Below are 11,656 nucleotides of genomic sequence, written 5' to 3' on the forward strand. Positions count from 1 at the left end.
GCAGCACCGCTACCACCAGCAATCTCTCCATCCCTGGGAGTGCAACCAATAACCGTGCTCTTCCTTTGAGGCCCAGAACAAATGCCCCTCCCTTTATAAAGCCATTTCTTACCAGTAGACAACAGAAAGTTCTCTGGCCCCTTAGTGCCAATATCTTTACCATCTATTTGGTACCTGGCCTCAAAAAGCAAAATAGAGTGTGATGTTTCACATAACTTATGATTCCTGCAGGACTGCACTCTCCTTGAGCGCAGGAACCGTGTCATCCAAATCTTATTTTCCCTTGGAATCTATGCCATCATCTTAACACGGGAGCCACAATAAATACTTCTGGCTGAATATCAACCAATTCCCAAATGTCTTCTTTGAATTTCTCTTCTTAAAAGAAAGCTTAATAAGACAGACTCCTCATTCTATGAAGGCTTTATTTATAGTCACCCCAAACTGGACATAACTCACTGCCCCCACTGACCTCTTCCCCACTGACCTCTGCCTGCCTCTGGGCCTAGATAATGGGAGCCGCCCAGTGTCCTCCTCCACGTCTAGGATTTTTAGAATAAAATTAATGCACATCCCGTCTGGCTTAAAGCTGCCTTCTTGCTTCCTGCTGCTCTTAGAATAAAATCTATAAGCCCCAGTGTGGCCCCCAGGCCTTGCATGAGATGACCCCTGCCTAACTCTTTAATCTCATCTACTCCCCTCACCAGCCCTCCACACTCACACTTTGTTCACTGGACTCGCAAAGTCCTCTGTCACTTCTGAGCTTTTGCACATGCTGTTCCTGCTGCCTAAGAGGCTGCTACTCAGGCTGTGCACAGCTGGCTCCCTCGTGCCCTTCAGGTCTCAGCTCAAACCTCCAGATGTGCCTCTGCCGACCACCACTACACTAGCCTCTCTCCCTCCATCACATGGCCTCATGTCCTTCCTTCCTAGCATCGGTCACAGTCGATTCTGCCTTGCTCATCTAGCTGAGTGTCTCTCTCTCCAATCAGAATGTGGGATGCAGGAGGGCAAGGGCCTTCATGGATCTTATTCAGCATGCTATCCCACAGATCAGTGGCTAGAAGACGCGATGGCCCCTAACCCATCACTCAGTGAAAGCTGCTGGCTTTCACAACAGGGAGCAACAACACAGTGGGGAGGGGAACGAAATACAAACAGGGTTGATACAGGCAAACAGGGTTGATACAGGCAAAATACAGTCAGAAGCTGCTGGCATCCATGACATCAAATGAAGCAGCACGCTTTCGATGGGCCAGCAGTACACCCAAGACACACACACATTCTGGCTTCAGCAGCAGCAGTGCCATTAAAGCAAAGCATCAGTATTTTCTCCACGTGAGCTGAGGCTAGCTCTCATGCCTAGTTACTCGCCACCCATGCGAGCATTTACTGAGGGCATGCTACATGCCCTGGAGAGAATAAGCCCTGCGGATAAAGAGATGAACATGCCTTGTTTCCTACCCTCAAAAACTAAGTCCGGTGGGGAAACAGACACATACATACGCAATTACTTTACGATGGGAGGAGTGAGATAACAAGGTGCTTGGGGAATGTTGAAGCAGGTTTAGCACCAGGGAGTCACAGAAGAAGTAAGAACTATGGAACGGGGGCTCACGCGGGAGAAGGCCCTCCAGGACAGCAGGTCCGCTAGAGGAAACTGAGGCAGTGGCATGTTCAGGAAACAGCCCTCGTGTGGTCTGACCTGGACTGGCAGGCAGTGGTCAGGTGACAAGAGGCCACTGGAGCCTGTACTTCCAGCAACCAAGAGCCATGGAAGCAGAAAAGCAACTTATGAGAGCTAATTTCAGAAAGAACAAATGGAGGGAAAGGACCCTATACCATCTGATTTCCTCAGCTACGGAGAAGGAACAAATGCTACATGTCAGGAACTCACCGTGTGGCAAACTTCCGCTTTTATCTCTTTCAAGGCTCGCTCAGAAAACACACAGCCACAGCACCGAAGGAAGCAGAACCTGGAGAAATAACCCAGTGGGGGAATGACTGTATTAATCACATGATCAATTCACATTTATTCGGTTGATACAAAGGCCAAGAACCACAAAAATTAAAATAGCTACATTTTACTCCATTAAAAAAATCAGTATGTTCTCACAGAAAAGGGGCAGAGAAAAAGGAAATCAGTTATATCCAAAATAAAAAAAAGATCAAAAGCGAAACCACAAACATAAAAAGTCAAAAGAACAGGAACTCAGGGAGGAAATATTTTCAATAAATATAAGATTCAGAGCTTGTTTTATGAATATTCAAAAAGGTCTTAGACAGCAACAGTCAACACTATAATAAAAATGGCCAAAGAGGACTAACATGCAGTTCACACAAAAAATATATAAAGACCAAAGGATTCTTAACCTCAAATGTTAAAAGAAATGCCTTTTAAAACCATGACACATCATTTTTTACCTATCAGGCAGTAATTCAAGAGATTGGGGCTGGGCACAGTGGCTCACAGTTGTAAATTCCAGCGCTTTGGGAGGTCAAAGTGGGAGGATCACTTGAGGCCAGGAGTCTGAGATTAGCCTGGGCAATATACTGAGAACCTATCTCTAAAAAAAAATCTTTTTAAAAACTTAGCCAAGTGTGGTGGTGGGTCCCTGCAGTCCCAGCTACTAGGGAGGCTGAGGTGGGAGGATAGCCTGAGCTATGACAGTGCCACTGCACTCCAGCCTAGGTAACAGGGACAGATTCTGTCTCTTTAAAAAAAAAAAAAAAAAAAAAAAAAAAGAAAAAGAAAAGAGATTGAAAGTATCCAGCTGGAAAATGAGGATACAGGCACATTTGTTGTCAGGTGGATACAACACAATACAATACTTTAGGAAGACAATTTGGCAGTATCAAGTAAAGCGTGGAGTTTCTTCTACAGAACCATGCCCACAAGTGTGCAAACGTACAAATGTGTGCTCAGGAAGCTGTGTAGTATAGCAAGGTGAAAAGGAAAGGAAGGAGGCCACCTACATGTTCCTCAGTAGGGAAATGGTCAAATAAATTATAAACACTCCAATGGATATTAAAAAGAAGGTAAATCTGTATTCAAGGTCATGAAAATATGTCCAAGGTAGACAGAACAGAAGGAAAAAAAGAGGTTATTAAATACATATAATGTGACCCCAAGAGAGTTTGGGAAGAATACATGTTGATTTCTATGTCTATATGCAGAGGCGTGGAGAAGCGTGGTTATGGGTGTGTGGTGTGGGGGAGGGGGCATTAAACATCAAACAACGAATAATGCCACCACCGCGGCTGGACAGCAGCATAAAGCACTTTCATATTTCACTTTAGGCATTCCTTGAAAAACGCCACAGGACAAATTTTCTCTAATTTCCCAGGGATTATAGCAGACGCAGATTGGCCTAACCAAAATCCAGTTCATAACACTGCACTAAATTCACTGAATGTTGTTTAGAATTTTTAAAATCCTATTTTATAGATGCTTACAAATTATTAGGAAGCTATTTTTCTTTTTACAAAGGCCCAATGTTTTTATTATACTAACAGTTTACTTCTATTTTTCTATATGTTTAAGTCTTTATTATACAAACTTTACTAAATACAGCTGGCCCTCTATATCCATGCATTCCGCATCTATCAATTCAACCAACCCCGATCAAAAATATTTGGGAGGAAAAACGAATGCATTTATACTGAACGTGCACAGACTTTTTTCTTGTCATTATTCCTTAATACAGTATAACAACTATTTACACAGCATTTATATTGTATTAGGTATCGTAAGTAATCTCAAGTTGATTTAAAGTATACAGGAGGATGTGTGTAGGTTATATGCAAATACTGTACCATTTTATATCAGAGACCTGAGCATCCATGGATTTTGGTATCCACAGGGGGTCTTGGAACCAATCTCCCACATATATCAAGGGATGACCGTATACGAACTAATCCAATCATCAATTTCAAGTGTGGAGGCTCTTATCAATAACAGATGGACAAAGTCAAAATAAGCAAAGCTCAATTCATTGGGTACGAGAAAAAGGAGAAGAGATTGACCAGCAAACCAAAGGAGAAACAACAGGGGAAGCCACAATCAGAGCAACAGGCTGCAGGGGCCCCCCACCCGAGACCCCATCGTGGAGCTCGTTTCTGCTAAGTTCCTCTTCTGGGGTGAGCTGCGGTTTTCTTAAAGACAAGTGGGGAGCCAAACATGAAAGGTCACATATTGTATGAGTCTATGCATATGAAACATCCAGAAGAGGTAAATCCATTGAGACCAAACAGACTGGCAATGGGGAGTGCCTACAGAATGGGCAGAGGGTTTTCCTTTTGGGGTGATAAAAATGTTCTGGAACCAGATAGAGGTGGTGACCGTACAACACTGTGAATGTACTAAATGCCACTGAAACATATACTTTAAAATGGCCAATTTTATGTGACTTTCACCTCAAACATATACATATGTGTGTGTGTGTGTGTATACACACACACACACACCTACACAGAAGTGGGACATGGTTAGGTAAATGAGTCTGGTTCCCCAGAATATGTCTTACTTGACCCCAATGGTGGTTTAAAAGAGAGCCCTAAGCGGTTTAAATTCAGATTATTTGAAGAAGAGTGTAATATTTAAAAGCAAAAGCTCCTTGAGCCCTAAACTGCACTTCTCTCCAAATCCATGAAGCCCCTCGTTGTTCCATTTCAGAACAGGACAGTTAGTTTCCCTGGCACAGTCTGCCACATGCAACACTGCCTGGTACATTGAAAGGGTGTCCACGTACACCTGTTAAATAAACAGACACCAATGTGCCAGAATACTCAAGATTAAATACTGCTGTTTAAAGTTCAAATAAAACCATTTTTACTTACTCGAGATGCTTTGCCCCACCCCTTTCCTGAATGAAAGTAATAAAAAATGCGACCTTTCAATATGTCGTGTGTTTGATAGAAGATTCCAGAGGGCAGTCTGGACTACCAGCTATTAAGGATCCAGGCATACCTTGTTTTATTGCGCTTTGCAGATATTGTGATTATTTTAGACTGAAGGTTCAAGGCAATCCTGCATCTGGCAGGTCTTGTCAGCATCTTCTCAGCAGCATGTGCTCACGTCATGTCTCTGTGTCACATTTTGGTAATTCTCAAACATTTCAAATGTTTTCATGATTACTACATCTGCTATGGTGATCTGTGCTCAGTGACGTTTGATGTTACTTTCGTAATTGTTTTGGGGTGCCAGGAACCACACTCATATAAGATGGCGAACTCAATTAATAAATGTGTGTGTTTTGACTGCTCCATGAACTGGCCATTCCCCCATCTCTCTCCTTCTCAGTTCTCCCTATTCCGTGTGACACAACAATATTGAAATTAGGCCAACTGAGAACTCTACAATGGCCTTTAAGTGTCCAAGTAAAAGGAAGAGTTGCATGTCTCTCACCTTAAATCAAAAGCTAGAAATGATTAAGCTTAGGGAGGAAGGCAGGTCCAAAGCCAAGATAGGCCAAAATCAAGCCTCTCAAACCAAACACTTAGCCAGGCTATGGATGCAAAGGGAAAGTTCCTGAAGGAAATTAAAAGTGCCACTCTATGAACAGATGAATGGTAAGAAAGTGAAACAACCATATTGCTGATACGAAGACAGTTTTAGTGGCCTGGACAGATCAAACTAGCCGCAGTGACATATCCTTAAGCCAAAGCCTAATCCAGAGCAAGGCCCTAATTCTCTTCAATTCTGTGAAGGCTGACAGAGGCGAGGAAGCTACAGAGGAAGAGGTGGAAACTGGCAAAAGTTGGTTCATGAGGTTTAGGGAAAGAAGGCATCTCCATAACATAAAAGTGCAAAGTGAAGCAGCAAGTGCTGATGGAGAAGCTGCAGCAAGTTCTCCAGAAAATCTAGCTAAAATCATTAATAAAGATGGGTACCCTAGACAACAGATTTTCAGTGTTGATAAAATAGCCCTGTATTGAAAGAAGATGCTATCCAGGACTTCTGCTAAAAAGGAGAAGTCAATGCCTGGATTCAAAGCATCAGGACAGGCTGACTCTCACAAAGGTCTAACGTGCCTGGTGACTTTCGGTTGGGCCAATGTTCATTTACCGTTTGAAAACCCTAGGGTTCTTAAGAATGATGCTAAGTCTACTCTGCCTGTGCTCTCAAAATGGAAGAACCAAGCCTGAATGACAGCACATCTGTCTATAACATGGCTTACAGAATATTTTAAGCCCAATGTTGAGACTTACTGCTCAAAAAAAAAAAAAAAAAAAAAAATTCCTTTCAAAATATCACTGCTCACTGATAATGCACCTAAGTCATGCAAGAACTCTGATGGAGATGCACAAGGAGATTAAAGTTGTTTTCATGGCTGCTAACACAACAACCATTCTGCAGCCCATGGATCAAGGCGGAATTTTGACTTTAAAGTCTTATTATTTAAAAATACATTTCATAAGGCCAAGCTGCCATAGCCTTCCTCTGCCATTCCTCTGATGGATCTGGGCAAAGTAAACTGAAAACCTTCTGGGAAGAATTCGCCATTCTAGATGTCATTAAGAACATCTGTGATTTGGCCGGCTGTGGTAGCTCACACCTGTAATCCCAGCACTTTGGGAGGCTGCAGCAGGCGGATCATCTGAGGTCGGGAGTTTGAAACCAGCCTGGCCAACATGGTAAACCCTGTCTCTACTAAAAATATAAACATTAGCTGGGCGCGCTGGCGGGCGCCTGTAATCCCAGCTACTCAGGACACTGAGGCAGGAGAATTACTTGAACCCAGGAGGTGGGGGTTGGAGTGAGCCAAGATTGTGCCACTGCACTCCAGACCTGGCAACAGAGCTGGACTCCGTCTCAAAAAAAAAAAAAAAAAAAAAAATCTGTGATTCATAAGAGGAGGGCAGAATATCAACATTAACACGAGTTTGGAAGAAGCTGATTCCACCCCTCATGGACGACTTGGAGGGGTTCAAGACTTTAGTGAAGGAAGTAATGCAAATGTGGCAGAATGGCAAGAGAATGAGAGAAGTGCAGCCTGAAGATGACTGAATTGCTGCAATCTCAGGATAAAACCCAAATGGATGAAGAGTTGCTTTTTATGGATGAGCAAAGAAAGTGGTTTCTTGAGACGGAATCTGCTCATGGCGAAGATGCTGTGAATATTGTTGATATGCTAGATTTGAAATATTACATAAGCTTAACTGATAAAGCAGTTGCAGGGTTTAAGAGAATTGATTCCAATTTTGAAAGAAGGTCTACTGTGGGTAAAATGCTATTAAACAGCATCACATGCTACATACAGAGAAATCTTTCGCGAAAGTTAGAGTCAATCGATGCAGCAAATGCTATTGCTGTCTTACCGTAACACACTGCTACAGCCACCCTAACCTTCAGCAACCACCACCCTGATCAGTTAGCAGCCATCGACATCAAGACAACATCAAGGCTCCACCAGCAAAAAGATGATGACTCACTGAAGGTTCAGGTGATTGTTAGCATTCTTTAGCAGTAATTTTTAATTAAGATAGGTACTTTGTTTTTAGACATAATGCTATTGCACACTTAAAAGACTAGACTACAGTATAAACATAACTTTTTTTTTTTGAGACAGGGTCTCACTCTGTCACCCAGGCTCTGCAGTTGCATGATCATACCTCACTGCAGCCTTGAATTCCTGGGCTCAAGCAATCCTCCTGCCTCAGCCTCCCAAGTCACGAGGTCTATAGGTGCAATGCCACCATGGCTGGCTAATTAAAAAAATTTTTTGTTTTGTAAAGACAGGGTCTCACTATATTACCCAGGCTGGTCTCAAACTCCTAGCCTCAAGCAATCCTCCTGTCTCGGCCTCCCAAAGTGCTGGGATTATAGGTGGCAGCCACTGTGCCCTGCTAAAGATAACTTTTATATGTACTAAGAAACCAAAATTTTGTGTGACTTGCTTTACGGTAATATTTGTTTTATTGTGGTAGTCTGGAATAGAACCCACAATATCTCCGAGGTATGACTGTACTTCTCAACAGTGGGGGGAAGGGCTTAACGCTTTTGCTTAGTGAGACATCCTATGAAAAAGCATGTACTAACCCATTCAACCCTTCGTATTTTTTAAAGAGGAAAACATACAGGTTGCTTACATCTGCTACACACATCTCAACCATAAGATTCCTGGTGCTACAGCCAGAGAATCTGTTAGCTACAAATTCAAGGCAAGTTACCATGTTTTTGAGCCTTTGGTTGACTGATTAACCACGGGTTCTAGAACTCTGTCTGCTACTGCATAACTTTTGGCAATTGCAACCAGGTGCAGTGGCTCCCACATGTTATCCCAGCGCTTTGGGAGGATCATTAAAGGCCAGGAATTTGAATCCAACCTGGGCAACATAGGGAGACCCTATCTCTACACAAATAAAAATTAGTGGCTGGGCGTGGTGGTTTACGCCTACAATCCCAGCACTTTGGGATGCTGAGGCAGGAGGATCGCTTGAAGCCAGGAATTCAAGACCAGCCTGGGCAACAAAGTGTTACCTCTACTTTAAAAAAAAAAAAAAAAGGATAAAAATAAAACTATAAAACATAATAAAAATTAAAAATTAGTTAACTGGAAGGAAATAGGATTTGCTTGATGGGAAACATTTGCCCTTTGCTTTCTGTCCCACAGGAAAAGATGATCTAAGAACTAAACTCAGGTTTCCTAAGCGTCACATGAGAACTTTTCAGAATCCCACTTCGCTTCAGGTTTTATTTCCCTACCTCAAGAACGGAAGGCCACAGACCAGGCTGGGTCTCGTTGGAAGTCCTGTAGCAATGGCTGATGGAAATGAACGTGCTCATGACCAAGCACCATTTCCTCCAAGGCGCTACCAAACCCATGGACACCAGAAAGCAAGCCACATGATTGCTAAGCCCTGGCACCAATGCCACCAAAACCGGCAGTATTCCTCCAGCCTCCCACATCATCTGTCCCAGGTCCATCACTAACCTGTGTCGGCCATTCATCTCCAGGCCCACAACGGGGCAGATGAAACGCGCCCGCTGGAGGTCATCGTGCTTGTCACCTTTAGTGTTTCCTTTATCCCCTTCCCAGGCAGGATTATCAGAAAGCTTCAGCTCTGTCACATTCTGGGAAAAACCATTAATATTTTAACAATTCATTTGATAAATAGATCATCCTTTGCCTTAACCACCTAAGTCAACAAATTGTTATTCCAGCCCTACCTATCAAAATCTCTTCCTCACAGTTACTTTCCTCTGGTCCATAAGAAACATGGATATAATACTAAACCATAAATAGAAAACAGGAAATGAGGCCGGGCGTGGTGGCTCATGCCTGTAATCCCAGCACTTTGGATGGCCAAGGCGGGCAGATCACCTGAGGTCAGGAGTTCAAGACCAGCCTGACCAACATGGAGAAACCCCGTCTCTACCAAAAATACAAAATTAGCTGGGTGTGGTGGAGCATGCGTGTAATCCCAGCTACTCGGGAGGCTGAGGCAGGAGACTTGCTTGAACCCGGGAGGAGGAGGTTGCAGTGAGCCGAGATCGTGCCATTGCACTCCAGTCTGGGCAACAAGAACAAAACTCCGTCTCAAAAAAACAAGAAAACAGAAAACAAGATTTTTTCAATTCACTGACTAGCAAGTAAATTAGTTATTTCTACTATACACATTTTTTTAACTTAAGGAAAAGTACCTTCTTACATAAAAAATTACTCCACTAACAGAAAGCTCTGCTTGAGTTCCACCCAGAAGGGAATGCTTTCTCCCTGTGATGAATCCTCTCTGAGGCTGCTTCATGTTACTGACTATCTACATTTATATAATCGTTGAAAAAAGCAAAAACAAAAAAAAATATATATATATATATAAAATCATTGAATAGACAGTAAGATCTGAGGCCATGGCCTAATGAGCTAAGGCAGAATATAAGCCAGAAAATACTGTCACACTCCAAGACACAGCTATTCAGGTTTTCAAGAATTCCCAACTTTATAAGGAATTTGATACAGTAACTCTACTTTTGCATTCGAGGCATTTCTTCATATTTAATGAGACCATTTTGATTTCAACACTCTAGAGAGCAGGTGAGTGTCTTGAAGGGCAAATCACCATTCATACGATCAGCTTCCTGGTCGAGAATGAGCACATGTTTCACTGAGTTCTCTGCTCCGAGTATTTGTGAACTATCAATTGACGGTAATGACAACCTTATGTATTAGCATTGTTTTATTTGTATCCTTTTTTTTCTTTACTGTTCTAATTTCTTGGAGTTTTTTTCCATTAAAGATTCAACCACAGAAACCTGAATATTACAAGTATTGTAAGTATAGAACTGTATGAGTTAATTTCAATGATAACTGCGTTTTTTTCCTCATCAGATGGGTAAAGTGCTGATGTCACAACAAGGTTTGAGAGAGGCACATCTTACACGTGCACATGAAAACCCAATCATAGCACTTACGAACTACTAAAGAATCGTTCATCACATTTTTGATGTAAGATGATTCATACTACCACAGGTTTTTCAGGAATAAATTCTCTTCCACAAGGTAAAAGACCACTAAAATCAGAATAATTTCTACAGCACTATCATTAGCTACATTTCAGAATTACAAATTTGCCTGAAATGAACATATCCTATAATCAACCCCAGCATTTGAACAAAAAGCCTAATATAATAATACGAAAGAAAGAAAGAAAAAGAAGGCAAAACCTAGAGCCTTAGACTAGGAGTTAGGGGATCTGGTTCTGGTTTAAGTACTTCGCTAGCCATGTGGCCTCAAGTGAGTCATTTACAGTGAGATGAAAGGTTTGACTAGCCTGATGGTTCTCAAATTCTTTACTACTTTTCTGAGGTTTTTCCCCCACTGACCATATTTAAAAAGTTGTGTCCTCTCAAGAAACTTCCTTTATTAAAAAAACTTGTTTTTTCAACTTTTATGAAAGAACTTTAACTGCCAATCAGAACCTCTAATCACCAGATGGTAACCACATGATTTAAGTGATCCATAAAATTATCTAATTCTACAAAAGTATCTTCCAAATCCAAAATCCAAGTAGGTGAATCTTAATTACAAAAATAATGCCTCCCAACATTAATAGAGAACATCAAAATTTTCAAAGCACAACACACAGGTGAAATCACAACAGATTTATAATGTAGGAAGTATGCATGGTGGAACTCGTGGCTTCAGATTTAAGTGACCTCTCAAGATTATACCTGTATTAGATGGCCATGTGGGAACGGAATCCCAAATTTCTGAGTTCAGTCTTTAAGGTGTATAAATTCTATAAAATAAACCTCAGCCACTTTTCAGACCCTCACAGCACTTCAGAATCACTCGTGTTACCTTAATGCTTTTAATGTGAGATGCTGCCTTCCCAAGAGCCTTTTCTGCAGATTTGTCCAAGAGAAATTCAATGACGGCATCTTTGTTATAAAGTCTGCAATAGTATTAGAATATTATGTCAACAAACAACTTTCAAATAACCAAAGGAGGAAGAATAAACTGAACACAATCCAAAAGTAATTTACATTTGATAAGAGAAATGCCCTAAATTATTACAAAGTAAATTTAACCCTGTTTCAACTATTTCCAGAGCATACAAAGAAGGAAATTATTTATTCATTTATTTGAGACAGAGTTTCACTTTTGTCGCCCAGGCTGGAGTGCAATGGTGCAATCTCAGCTCACTGCAACCT

General features: G+C 41.7%; 1 protein-coding gene and 1 non-coding gene across 3 annotated transcripts in view; both read right to left on the minus strand.

Moving 5' to 3' along the window:
• The window catches only part of RTF2 (replication termination factor 2), a 59,838-nt gene that overhangs the window by 42,373 nt on the left and 5,809 nt on the right, over positions 1-11,656 (minus strand). For both annotated transcript variants that reach the window (XM_030825359.1, XM_003252971.4), the window contains exons 3-5: positions 11,304-11,397; positions 8,937-9,076; positions 1,898-1,976 (exon numbers count right to left, since the gene is read on the minus strand). In XM_030825359.1, coding sequence (XP_030681219.1) covers positions 1,898-1,976; positions 8,937-9,076; positions 11,304-11,397 — 313 coding nt within the window. The remainder of the gene's footprint in view (positions 1-1,897; positions 1,977-8,936; positions 9,077-11,303; positions 11,398-11,656) is intronic.
• On the minus strand, positions 10,326-10,429 carry LOC115838151. Its single transcript, XR_004033192.1, has one exon. It is a non-coding gene; the product is annotated as a small nucleolar RNA U13 (small nucleolar RNA).

The sequence above is a fragment of the Nomascus leucogenys genome, chromosome 13 (assembly GCF_006542625.1).
Source record: "Nomascus leucogenys isolate Asia chromosome 13, Asia_NLE_v1, whole genome shotgun sequence".
In the NCBI taxonomy this organism is placed as follows: Eukaryota; Metazoa; Chordata; class Mammalia; order Primates; family Hylobatidae; genus Nomascus; species Nomascus leucogenys.